Below are 14,329 nucleotides of genomic sequence, written 5' to 3'. Positions count from 1 at the left end.
GCGCCTTTATGTGCGCCATTCATAGGTGAGTCAGCGGCAGCGCAAGAAGCAAGCAGCAGAGAAGAAGGTACTCCTCTTAGAAATTGTACAAATAAAGATCATTTTAGATGTTTCATTTCTATTTGGAGCAGTGGGATTACTAGACGAGGGCTTAATAAACCTGAAATTCAACCAAAATCGACATTTTTCACTTTTTTTGTCTGTTGCTCAAAATTAGCCTTTGCGTATTCCAACTCATTTTGCCAGCACGGGTCACATATAAGTTTGTTTCTTCATCATAGAAATGTAGCATTCCATCACTTGCTCACCAGTGGATCCTCTGCAGTGAATGGGTGCCGTCAGAATGAGAGTCAGTCCAACTGATAAAAACAACATAATAATCCACAAGTAATCCACACGACTCAAATCCATCTATTAACACACATATTGAGTGTTTGTAAGAAACAGATCCTTTATTAAAACATCTTAAAAGTGAATTTGTTTATTACAAACATGCAGTTTTCCATTTCACAAGATGTAAACTGATGGACTGAAGTGGTGTGGATTACTTGTGGATTATTGTGATGTTTTTATCATCTTTTTGGACTTCATTCTGACGGCACCCATTCACTGCAGTGGATCCATTGGTAAGCAAGTGATGGAATCAAGTACATTACTCCAAATCTGTTCTCTTGAAGAAACAAACTCGTCTACATCTTGGATGGCCTGAAGGTGAATCAATTTTCATAATTTCATTTTTCATTTAATTAAAATGCATTCATGGCAGAGGACTATAATAAAGCAATAAGCTCCAAGCTTTTATAAAATGGTTATTTCATATTTTTTGCAAGGTTTCACAAAATAAAACAAAGCAAATAAAATGTAATGGTATTAATAAAAACATTATTCTTCCGCCAAACAATGTAGATCCTCAGAAACGGTTGTGGTTGCAACATAGTGGTTGCCGAGCAACACACAGATGTAAGCAAAGGTGTATGTTTGTAGAGTAATTTACAACAGCTTCTAATGCGGCTCAACCAATCAGAATCAAGGATCGGAACTATCCGTTTTATATTAAGCATTAGTTTTGTAATGTTCGGTGTTAGTTTTATAGTCCAGGTGATATGTGCAAAATTTGAGGTGATATGTTCACTTTTTCATAAAAGCATGAAATTTGGTACACTTGTATAGTTTGCAGCCCTAAACATTTTCAGAAATGAAGCCAATGCAAAAACACCTCGTGGTTGCCATGGCGACCATTTTACTTTCCGCCATAACCAAATTATGTATTTTGTGTCATATCTCCTGAACCAATGATACCATATACAACAACATAAACTGTTCAGGTGAAGAGTTAATGGTGAAATCAGCAATGTAAGAAGGAAATAACTATCTGAGCATCACAGCATTTACAAAAGTCCATATTATGGCTTTTGTTTTTTTTCTTTCTTTGATAATTAACTAATATTTTATTGGCTCCATTTCTGAAAATGTTTAGGGCCACAAACTATACAAGTGTACCAAATTTCATGCTTTTATGAAAAAGTTAATTTTTTTTCACATATCACCTGAACTGTTAGAATGGCTCTATCAAATGATTCAGTATTCTACATTATATTTGCATGTGTTATGATAAGCTCTACTGATTTATGGTTCATTGCATGGAGTGACTGCACTGAACTGACTGCTTGTTTCATCTGCTGTTCACGTGTGTGTAATCATGCGTCAGGATGACTCTCTGCACTTTTGTTAGTCACTGGCTTTCGGGTCTACAAATGCACCAAATCCAGACATATAAACATTTTTTAAAAATAGTACTGAAAAAACACCCCTCTCACCTCTAATACAAAAATATATAAATTTTTATTATAAGCTGATGGGCATGTGAGCTAAAAGTGGGTCACCTACTACTGGTACCTCTGGCTCCTTGTATTTTGCTCTGATACTTGGTGACCTGACAGCGTGTTTTTTTTGTAGCCGGATAGGTCGAGCAAAGTTAATTTAGAAGCATAAAACTCAAATCTGTCCCCAGTCAACCTGAGAACCATGAAGAGAGGATCAGAGTTACTGTACAGCGTAGCTGCATTAGAAGAGAAGAGTGGTGTTATTTATGACTGGATGTTATCTTTGGACAGGTTATTTAGGATACGAGACTATCTCATATGCATGACAGGATTTCAGAGTATTTTTTTACTCTCTATATCTCTACTCTCTATGCTCTGCCTCTGTGTCTGAGAGACATACTACTCATGTCTTCAAATGAAAAAAATGAAGGAAATTTATGTGCAAAAGTAGGCTAATCAATTTTCCAAACCAATAAGTTGATGTAGGTGCTGATTACTGACAAATTGTGGTCAGTTATTGATTGCAAATTATATGTCAAAACTTCTGGTCAGTAACATAATCCATTACATTAAACATTGCAGTTAATCTAATCAGACTGCTTTTTGATTACTTTTAGGTTACTTTAGTTTATCACATTGATTTGAATTTACTTTTTAAAGGGGGTTGGCTGACAATAAAGTTTGGGAATGCAAATATTACATGTATCAGTTGGCATTTAAACATAGTAATACATGGTTAAATGACTTGAGAGATAATTCAAATAATAATTGAAATGTGTTCATCAAGAATGTATTATATATGCAGAGTTGTGATGTTGAGAAAACAAAACATTGCAAAACATTTCTTAGGGCCCTGTTATTGTTAATAAATTGTTAAAGTTTTATGAATTCAGTTGATTAGACATGCCTTTTGGTTATTAAAATATAATGAATCCATTAAAATGGAATTAAAAATCAATGGAAAACAACTTGGGGAAAAATAAAACAGATTTCATTTCAAGCAAAATAAAAAAATAACCTTCTTAAAACGAATGTTTTCGTTAAGCATCTAAGACTTTTGGACATTAAGGGTACATTAAGTAATTTGCTGTTGAGTTATAAAGGTCGCTGCCCATTCCTGTCTGTAAATATTCCAAAACAGCTTAATGTAGCTTTAAGATCTCAGACCTTCCTCCCTTTTTCAAAAAGACAATCTATTTAAATGAAGCTGTAACTTGCATTTAAGCACATGACTGCCCATATTTGTTGAGTCACTTTGTTGTAATAAGGAGCAAGTAGAATACATGCTGTTGTTAAAAAACAGAATAAATGACAATAAGATGTTACCTACATGTAATGCCTGTAAACCTGCAAAGTACAAGTAAATGTAGAAAATTGGTGTTTTTGCATTGAGCAATTCATAAAACACTGCCTATTAAATGGTGAAAATTGGTCATAAAACACTAAAATCTGACTGTTTGGGTGCAAAAAACTTACAACTGAACTTACAGGTTCAAACAACCTAAGTGGACCTCAAAGACATACTGTAAATATGTTTGCCATTATATGACTAAGTGGACAAAAACATGTATGATATGACTCCTTCAAGGTAATATATGTGAATCAAAATCCTACATGCCCTGTTCTGATCTTCTGCACATAGTGCCAAGAGCTCCAGAGATAGTGCTCGGGGACTGTCTGGTCATGGATAATGACGTGACCGTAACCTGGAGAATGCCGATGGAGGACAGCAAGATTGACCATTACATCTTAGAGTATAGAAAAACCAACCACGAGGGTCTGCCGCGTGTGAAGGATGAGCAGTGCTGGGAGGTGGTGGACAACATCAAGACCACTGAATACACCCTACAAGGTGCTGACAACACTGTTCTGCTCAAAATATTTTACATTTCCCACTTTTGTGCATTGGGAAAACTGATCTTTTCATTTGACAGGGTTAAGATTTGACACCAAATTCATGAACTTCCGGGTAAGAGCATGTAACAAAGCAGCCGCAGGGGATTATTCAGATCCAGTCACCTTGGAAACTAGAGGTATTAAAGCATGTAAAATCATATGTGACCCTGGACCACAAAACCAGTTTTAAGTCGCTGGGGTATATTTGTAGCAATAGCCAAAAATACACTGAACACAATTATAAACGCAACACTTTTGTTTTTGCCCCCATTTTTCATGAGCTGAACTCTAAGATCTAAGACTTTTTCTATGTACACAAAAGGCCTGTTTCTTTCAAATATTGTTCACAAATCTGTCTAAATCTGTGTTAGTTAGCTCTTCTCCTTTGCCGAGATAATCCATCCACCTCACAGGTGTGGAATATCAAGATGCTGATTAGACAGCATGATTATTGCACAGGTGTGCCTTAGGCTGGCCACAATAAAAGGCCACTCTAAAAGTCTTTGAGTTCAGCTCATGAAAAATGGGGCAAAAACAAAAGTGTTGCGTTTATAATTTTGTTCAGTGTACATTGTATGGGTCAAAATTATACATTTTTCTTTTATGCCAAAAATCATTAGGACATTAAGTAAAGATCATGTTCCATAAGGATATTTTGTAAATTTCCTACTGTAAATATATCAAAACTTAATTATTGATTAGTAATATGCATTGCTAAGAACTTAATTTGGACAACTTTAAAGGCGATTTTCTGAATACTTAGATTTTTTTGCACCCTCAGATTCCAGATTTTCAAATAGTTGTATCTCAGCCAAATATTGTCTTATCCTAACAAACCATACATCAATGGAAATCTCTTTTTTTTTTATTGACCTAAATACTATTCCACAACCTTACCAGTCCCAAACCTTTAAACAGTAGTTTTATTAGTAAAAACACATGTTATTGAACTGTCCTGTTAGTATTTCTGTGATATTGATGGTCGTGCCTCTCTGTGTTAGCGTTTAACTTCGGCTTTGACTCCACGTCATCTCATCTGAATCTGAAGGTGGAGGACAGGAGCGTGGAATGGGATCCTCAGGGAGGAAAAGGAGTAGACAGCAAAGTCAAAGGGAAGGAGAACAAGGGCAGGTAAGAAATTTAAGATACAGCATCTTTCTTTCTTTCATTGCGTCAGCCATGGATGAGATGAAACATACCTGTTCTTGTACTCTGATGAGATATTAATATAATTTTAAAATTTCTTCTTCATCACACTGAAACCTGGTGTTTGTTGGGAGGTTTTCAGGTTTGGCTGCTAGTACTTTGGCTGTTAGTAATTTAGTGTTAGCCCTATCCGGAATGTGTTGTTATTGTTAAAGTGATAGTTCACCCAAATTCTGTCATTAATTACTCACCTTCATGTGGTTCCAAACCCGTAAGACCTTCATTCATCTTTGGAACACAAATAAAAATATTTTTGATGAAATTCAAGAGCTTTCTGACTCTGTATAGACAGGACTGGACAGACACACAACTGACACGTTCAAGGCTCAGAAAGGTAGTAAGGACATTGTTAAAATAGTCCATGTGATATCAGTGGTTCAACCATAATGTTATGAAGCTACAAGAATACTTTTTGTGTGCAAAGAAAACAAAAAATAACGACTTTTTTCCTTTTTTTTCTATGCTAATTTAAAATTAGTCTAAAATAAATATGCTTCACACTCTACATTTTAATATTGTAATGTCTAAATTCACTTTTAGCATTTAAAATGACTGATTTCAGTTTACAGTGTTTTAAATTATATCAACAAAGTAGTGTAGAATTGGCAATAACATAAAATAATTCCTTTTTTAACATCAGTGCATCCCTAATAACTCCCTGCTCTTGTTTTTCCTTGTCTACCAATCAGCAGTGCATATTTCACCAATCTGAAGAATATGTCAAGGTGACCGTGTGTCTCTTAGCAGTGGTCTTTAGCTCTTTCTGACAGCAATAAACCCAAGTGCAACTGCTGGCTTACCTAGAGCCCTTTAGACCAGCTCCTCTACAGGCATTGTGTTCACAAAGACAGATCTGAGCAAAGTGTTTCATGAAAAAGGATTACAGATAACTGCATAACTTTAATCAACATTTTATCCCTCAGGAAATTCACATATTAGTTCCAAGCTTACAAAATATGAATTATTGATCATTTTAAAGAAATGCATCTTCAATTTCATCCTAAATTCAATATCTTATTGTGATCCTTATTTATGAAATATCTTCTGAGGGTTTTTTTTGTTTCTAAACTGAGTGCTCTTATGGATTTTGCATGTGCTGGCTGTAAGCGTTACTGAAAGTAGATTCAATAGAATGTAAATAGAATTATATTATATAGAATCATCAGTTCTGACAATGATTCTGACCAAAAACTCAACCTGTATCTTTGCCATCTCCTCTCTCTTTAAAACTTGGCTACCTCTTACTGTGTTTAAAAGAAATGTTATCAAATGATGACCTAAATATTAGTTTTGCAACATTTAATCAACGTAATTCTAAATACAAAGTTGCTTTTCCATGCTCACATCCTTATGACCGTGGTGAGTAACTTTCGTCTGAAATCACCGCTCTTATGCTTTTCTCATCAGTCATTCCATTACAGCAAACAAAGTGCACTGAACAACATAAATTTTGCATGTAATTACACCAGTCATGCATTGTAACTAAACCATCTGGTATGCCAAGAACCTTGTGATAATGCTCCATCATTTACAATGTGTGGGTCGTCCTCCACCGGCCACCTGTTCATATGCTAATATGTGGGATCTTACATATGGCTAATGGAGGAGGGGAGATCATGAGCCCTGCACAAAGGGTTTGATCATTCCTTTTCATAATAATCAGAATTCAGAATTATTTTGTGTTAAATAATAATACACTTATTTGTGCACTTTGTTGAATTCTACATCAAGTACACAACAAAATACACAATCAATCGCCAGTAGTTGTCTTGCCTAATTGATCTATACTAGCCAATTCGTAGTATGCACATCCATTAGTGTTCCGATTATTAAGATATATAGCAGTTTTGGTGTTTTTTGTTGCAATAAATGTATTGAGTAGCATTGCATCATTTGTGCTGCTGTGGCTAACGTTATGTACTGCTTTTCCATTAATTTCTCCATTCGATTTTTCATAGTTCTTTTCCCACCCCCATCGGCTGTAGGCATCACAAACAGGGACATGCTGTGTTTGATAACTAACTGACAGTGACTGTCTTCTCTTCCTCTTGCTCTTTGTGTGTTGTGGGACTTGGAGTTTGTGTTTGCGCATGTTTTGATGATTGATCTTTGTCCTCAACCCAAGTGTGTGTGTAGTGACTGTCTGTGTTTCTCTGATGGTTTCAGAAGTGGAACTCCATCTCCTAAAAGAACATCAGTGACGCGCTCACCTGCCCCGAGAGGAGCCAGGGATCGCTTCACTGGAGAGTCCTACACAGTACTGGGTACCAAAATAGCTTTAGAAATCCTAAAGTGTCTATGCTATTCAAAAGACTGGAATCATTTTGGAAGGTGTCTTTGTTTTTGAGGAAAGCTGATGCTTCTCTTCATCAATTTTTCAATTTTGGGAAAACTATCCCTGTCTCTTAAAAGTTGGGGTTAAAAAGGCAATTAATATTCAGTTATACCACTGTACTGACTTCATTGAATAATGGCACTATTGTACTCTGTAGAGCTGCTTTGTAGTTGAAATTGAAGATGTTTCCATAATTTATGAGTGATACTGTTTTGAAACAACATTGAACTAATTTCAGCTGAATAATGACAATTGTCTTTTGCAGAGCTGACTGAATCAAATTTGTTTCATAATGAATGAACTTTGCAACACTGACACTGTTAATGAACTCAATCGAATCAACATTGACTCTAAATTGTCAAGTCAAGCCACATTTTAATGTAGCACTTTATACAATAAAGATTGTTTCAAAACAGTGTCACAAATAAGCAAGAATTTAGCAAAGTTCTTCAGTGATGAAACAAATACAATTTCAGCTCTAAAAAGAGAAATGTTAGTCAATTGATGCTCGATTCAGATTAGTTCATCAAATTATGAAATTAGATTAATTGAGAAATAAGCAGCTCTACAGAAGACAATGGTGTCATTATTCAGCTTTTAATAACTGATCTGAATTATGAGATTATTGTCTTCGGTAGAGCTACTGTGTAGTTGAATTTGAAGTTTTTTTCTTCATTAATGGACATTTTGCAATATTGAGAGCTTTGAAACAACACTGAACCGAATGGAGCTGAATAATGAAACTCTTGTATTCTATAGAGCTGCTTTACAAGCCGAGTTGAATTCATTTGTTAATTAATGGTAATTAATCAACATTAACACTGTTATTTATGGTGAAGCTGTTCTATTGTATAAAGCACTATATGAATGCGACTTAACTTCTAACCAACAAATACTACACTTCCACACAACAGTGGTTGCTGGAATAACGTCACTTTATTGACATTATAATCATTAGAAGACTGTTTTAATTAAACCTGTGTGTTTGTATGCGTGTTTAGGTGACACCAGTATAGAGTCTGGCCAGCATTACTGGGAAGTGAAGCCTCAGAAAGACTGTAAGTCCTACAGTGTTGGTTTGGCCTACAGAAACCTTGGGAAATTTGACCAGTTGGGGAAGACCAACACCACCTGGTGTATCCACATCAACAACTGGCTGCAGAACTCATTTGCAGCCAAACACAACAACAAGGCAAAGAATCTGGACGTGCCGGTACCAGACAGCATAGGAGTCTACTGTGACTTTGATCGGGGTAATGAACAATATCTGTATAGCACTTTTTCATTTTATCATATTTGATGGCATATTTCTAAGGCCTCTAAATAATCAATATGATCAAAATTTAGCTGGAAATCATTTTGTACACAATCTACTACATGCCTTCTGTCGTCTGATTGAAAGTGTGTCATTTTTGGCCTTTTAATTAAAAGGCCTTTTAGTATACAGTGGCATGCGAAAGTTTGGGAACCCCTTGCAGAATCTGTGAAAATGTGGATAATTTTACCAAAATAAGAGAGATCATACAAAATGCATGTTATTTTTTATTTAGTACTGTCCTGAGTAAGATATTTTCCATAAAAGATGTTTACATATAGTCCACAAGACAAAAAAATAGCTGAAATTATTAAAATAACCACATTCAAAGGTTTGGGAACCCTTGGTTCTTAATACTGTGTGTGGTTACCTGGATGATCTACGACTGTTTTTTTGTTTTGTGATGGTTGTTCATGAGTCCCTTGTTTGTTCTGAACAGTTCAACTGAGCACTGTTCTTCAGAAAAATCCTCCAGGTCCTGCAGAATCTTCTGTTTTCCAGCATCTTTTGCATATTTTAACCCTTTCCAGCAGTAACTGTATGATTTTGAGATCCACCTTTTCACGCTGAGGATGATTGAGGGACTCAAACACAACAATTAAAAAAGGTTCAAACATTCACTGATGTTCCTGAAGGAAACACGATGCATTAAGAGCCGGGGGGTGAAAACTTTTGAACAGGATGAAATATCATATTTTTCCATTTAGTACTGCCCTTCTGACGCGACAGAAGATACTTGCATGTTTCCTGGAAGACAAATGAAGTACAATTTACCCTGATCTTCAAATTCAAAAAGTTTTCACCCCCGGCTCTTAATGCATCGTGTTTCCTTCAGGAGCATCAGTGAATGTTTGAACCTTTTTTTCACACCTGATTCCTTGTTTCTGTTATCCGTGTCTTCTGTGTTATTATGGGTAGCTTAAGTGTTGTATGTTCATGTCATGCTCCATTTTATCCGACTGCCATAGTCTATAGGGAACATTATAGCCCACCCTCGGGTTTCTCCCATGTGCAATCAGATACCTACAGATTGAGTTTCCACCATTTCCATTCATGCTTTTCTTGTGAGCTGGTTCATGCACTACCTGAATAACTGCAGCAAGTAAATGCAACTGCTGGTATTTATTAATAGCTTCATTTTTGTTTTTTTCCAGGCCAACTTTCCTTCTATAACGCTGAAAACAAACAATTGCTTCATACTTTTAAAGTGAGGTTCACCCAACCTGTTGTGCCAGCTTTCATGGTGAGTTAGAGTACAAACATTTTATTTACACATGCAAATATGGGTTATTCTAATGCAAACCATGCCCCAATTTTTATGAATAAAAAAAGATGATGATGTAATAGAATCAGGCAACAGAGAAAAAATGAAAAACACTGAAAGTGAGTGTTGATTGTTTACAAATAGTAGGTTTGTAATAGTATAAGCTTGTAATAATCATGTTGAAATATTAACACCACTTAATCTCAAAGCTATTGATTTAAAAAATAATAATCATGCACTGAAAATGATGCATTGACGCATCATGTCCTTGTTACAGTGTAATTATACAATTAAGTGATGACATGTCATTATTGCTATTAGGGTTTGGTTTAGAGTTAGTTATTTATGCGTAATTTACTGTAAGTTCATTTAACGTATAACAAAGACACTGTAGAGAAAACTAAAGCGTTACTGCAGCTGCTTTATGACTATAGTAGTGGTAATGTGGTACTTTGGTAATTGCCAGACATAATACATCTTTGGTTGTGTTTGATTGTTGCTAATGTTTCTTTGTCAAAAGATTAAAGAGTCTTCTTCTCTAAATACCTGAACAAACTGAATGATAATTTAAGGGCTTCACTCCTACATTTAAATGTGGTTTTGACTCCTAAAAAAGGCATTTGTTACACCAGTCTTTATGAATGATTAATTAAATCACTCACTCAACAGGATCACTTCATTAAATGGCATAAATGAATAAATGATTAAAAGTTCTGAATGAATAAGTGACAAAAAATGTGGTTTTGTTGTTAAAGGTCTAGCCTTATGTACTAATAGTGACATGTTCAAACTTTAGAAGGGGTGTTTTATAAATTATAAATTATATTAAAAGGAATAATTCACCCAAAAATAGAAATTTGCTGAAAATATACTCTTCCTCAGGCCATCCAAGGTGTAGATGAGTTTGTTTCTACCTGGGAACAGATTTGGAGAAATGTAGTATTTCATCACTTGCTCACCAATGGATCCTCTGCAGTGAATGGGTGCCGTCAGAATGAGAGTCCAGACAGCTGATAAAAACATCACAATAATCCACACCACTCCAGTCCATAATTCAAAGTCTTGTGAAAAGCTGCATGTTTGTATTAAGTCCATCATCAGGTGTTTTTAACTTTAAACCATTGCTTTCAGCTAAAATATGAGTCTGTAATCCATGATAACACTTAAAAAATCATCCCATCTGAATCAGGAGAGAAATATGAACCGATGTGTAGCTGTATTTTGATGTGAGAGGACAACAAGGGATGAACTTTTTCACTGGAGAGAGCATTATTATAGATTAAGTATTCATATTTTAGTTAAAATGCTTTAATGATGAATTTCTTTATTACAAACATGCAGCTTTTGGCTTCACAAGATGTTAATTGATGGACTGGAGTGGTGTGGATTACTTGTGGATTATTATGATGTTTTATCAGCTGTCTGGACTCCATTCTGACGGCACCCATTCACTGCAGAGGATTCATTGATGAGCAAATGATGGGATGCTGCATTTCTCTACATTTCTGATGAAGAAACAAACTCACCCACATATTGGATGGCCTGAGGGTGATTAGATTTTCAGCAAATTTTCATTTTCGGGTGAACGATCTCTTTTAAAAAGGGTGTGCTAAACGAAGACTGGCTGAGTGTCCTGAACGCCTGTGTTTGTATTTCAGGTGTGGTGTGGCGGTCTGACTCTGTCTACAGGCCTGCAGATACCCAGTGCAGTAAGAAGCTTCCAGAAGACAGAAAATGGGCTGGGAGGATCGAACAGCAGCATATCTCAGCAGGACCCCTCAGTAGCCTGTGATATCTGCTTCTATGATAAACTGCCTTCAGTAGACAGTTCCCTAATGCCGTGACCCGATTTCCCAAAACACCTGAAAAACTAATCCGGAAACCATTCATGAAAACTGGACGCGCTTCCAGGACAAAGAGATCATCGCCGCAGCTTTGACTGGCAGAATTTGGAGAGATGTTTCCCTTCACGTTCCTATGAAGAGAGGCCTCGTTCTCTTTGACAGACACTTGCTTTCATCAGGAGATGTTTGCATCAGGAAAGCTAGTCGCTTTATCAGGGAATAGTTGAGTGCACTTTCTTTACTGATTTTAGTTTGAATGATGATATGCTTTTTTGAGTTGTTTGTCCTTCACTAGTTGATTCTCATATTATTTTAGTTTCGTGTAGTGTAGTGTGAGTGTGTTTAACTTTCTTTTTTACATTAACTGTACTCTTACTGATATTGAACTCTGTAGATCATCCTTCAGCTGTTGGTTTTGAAACTGGAAAACTTTGCACAAGTGTAAAAATGATAAAAGCTGCTTTTAATGTCCCCTCATGGTCATAAACTGTTATTATATCTGGATAATTTTGGATGTGGACTGTACATTTTTGTTGTATAAATGTGTCATCCTGCTTTAAGTTGATTTTTAAGTAATTTTAGGTCTTTTTTTTAATAAATTAAGAGTTTGTCGAGCATTTGTGCAGAAACTTATAATCAAACCTCCGTCTGTATCTATGTAACAGTCCTTAATGAGCTTAAATCCAAACATTAAAGCTCTTCTGTTTGACTTTCTCTGCCTCTGGCACCACCTGGTGTTGTAATCCCGAAACAGCAATACAAGTGGATCACAGGCAAATGAATGAACAAAAATATGACACCCTTGCTGTTACAAATTAACGATGAATGTGTCAGTTTGTAATTACCGCTTTCGGGGATGTAAACCTTTAAAAATAAATTTAGATTTTCATGCTATAAAAATGACAGTAGTTGATCCTTGATAGATCTAGAGTCAGATTTGGACGAGATGGGTATAATAAATAAACACGAAGAGTTCAGTATGTGACAAGTTAAAAAATCTAAAGATGTATTTCTCCCTGGGAAGAAACGCCAGAGCTCTTGCTGTGCGAGAAGATACCAACCTCCGCGGCTCTCTCGTTGGAAAGCGTCATGAATCACGTGTGCCTCATAAACCAATAACATTATAGCCAGTGTTGGGCAGTACAGACGCTACTTTAACTACATTCCTCAGTAGCGTCGCTGCTTTCTGAATCAAATAGCTTTTCAGTAGCGAATCTCTATTTTTGATAAAGTAGCGCGGTATCGTCAACAAAAGCTAACGCTACATTTCCAATGCATTTCTGAAACTCGAGCTCAAATCAGAAATATAAGAGCTAAGGGTCGCTGATTCTGGATCAGCAAGTGACGCCACCGCCCTAAACCTCGTAACGCCATTGGCTCCTCAAACTGTCAATCAAACCTCATTGTTCCTCCCGCCTCTCTTTAGAGCATCTCAGCTGGTTTGCAGTCCGAAGGTAAATCAAGAAGTGTTGATTGAATAAGTGCAGCGTTTTCTTTACTCAAGAAACACTATATTTATAAACGTTTTTTTGTTTTTAAGGAGCAGAGAAGAAGAGTGTCTTTTATCATTTTGTTGTCGAGTCACAGCCAAATAGCTGAGAATCATTTATAATATGATATTTTGGCCAAATAACAGAAAAAAACTCATCATTTATTCATCTTTGTTAATGTTAGTTATGGGAAATACAGTTGTTCATTGGTAGTCCACAGAGCATTAGTTAATAATAAATTAGTTAGTTTATTCTTAGTTCATACACTATTTAACTATTGAACCTTATTGTTAAGTGTTACCCTTTGTATAAATGTATCTGTACACTCACCTAAAGGATTATTAGGAACACCATACTAATACTGTGTTTGACCCCCTTTCGCCTTCAGAACTGCCTTAATTCTACGTGGCATTGATTCAACAAGGTGCTGAAAGCATTCTTTACAAATGTTGGCCCATATTGATAGGATAGCATCTTGCAGTTGATGGAGATTTGTGGGATGCACATCCAGGGCACGAAGCTCCTGTTCCACCACATCCCAAAGATGCTCTATTGGGTTGAGATCTGGTGACTGTGGGGGCCATTTTAGTACAGTGAACTCATTGTCATGTTCAAGAAACCAATTTGAAATGATTCGAGCTTTGTGACATGGTGCATTATACTGCTGGAAGTAGCCATCAGAGGATGGGTACATGGTGGTCATAAAGGGATGGACATGGTCAGAAACAATGCTCAGGTAGGCCGTGGCATTTAAACGATGCCCAATTGGCACTAAGGGGCCTAACGTGTGCCAAGAAAACATCCCCCACACCATTACACCACCACCACCAGCCTGCACAGTGGTAACAAGGCATGATGGATCCATGTTCTCATTCTGTTTACGCCAAATTCTGACTCTACCATCTGAATGTCTCAACAGAAATCGAGACTCATCAGACCAGGCAACATTTTTCCAGTCTTCAACCGTCCAATTTTGGTGAGCTCGTGCAAATTGTAGCCTCTTTTTCCTATTTGTAGTGGAGATGAGTGGTACCCGGTGGGGTCTTCTGCTGTTGTAGCCCATCCGCCTCAAGGTTGTGCATGTTGTGGCTTCACAAATGCTTTGCTGCATACCTCGGTTGTAACGAGTGGTTATTTCAGTCAAAGTTGCTCTTCT

At 36.5% G+C, this 14,329-nt stretch overlaps 1 protein-coding gene across 3 annotated transcripts in view; it reads left to right on the top strand.

Moving 5' to 3' along the window:
* Positions 1 to 12,299, top strand: part of LOC306871111 (FSD1-like protein) — a 34,578-nt gene extending 22,279 nt beyond the window's left edge. The window contains exons 7-14 of one of the 3 annotated variants that reach the window (XM_079418812.1): positions 3,466 to 3,675; positions 3,758 to 3,856; positions 4,721 to 4,850; positions 5,615 to 5,650; positions 7,095 to 7,189; positions 8,262 to 8,513; positions 9,730 to 9,818; positions 11,498 to 12,299. In XM_079418812.1, coding sequence (XP_079274938.1) covers positions 3,466 to 3,675; positions 3,758 to 3,856; positions 4,721 to 4,850; positions 5,615 to 5,650; positions 7,095 to 7,189; positions 8,262 to 8,513; positions 9,730 to 9,818; positions 11,498 to 11,683 — 1,097 coding nt within the window. In that variant the 3' untranslated portion in view covers positions 11,684 to 12,299. Of the gene's footprint in view, positions 1 to 3,465; positions 3,676 to 3,757; positions 3,857 to 4,720; positions 4,851 to 5,614; positions 5,651 to 7,091; positions 7,190 to 8,261; positions 8,514 to 9,729; positions 9,819 to 11,497 lie in introns of all 3 variants that reach the window. The other 2 variants (XM_079418811.1, XM_079418813.1) reach the window with 2 other exon arrangements.
* The last annotated feature ends 2,030 nt before the right edge of the window (positions 12,300 to 14,329 follow it).

The sequence above is a fragment of the Barbus barbus genome, assembly GCF_936440315.1.
Source record: "Barbus barbus genome assembly, chromosome: 6".
NCBI lineage: Eukaryota > Metazoa > Chordata > Actinopteri > Cypriniformes > Cyprinidae > Barbus > Barbus barbus.
Note: the sequence above shows the minus strand (reverse complement) of the source record. Positions and strands in the feature narration are given on the sequence as shown.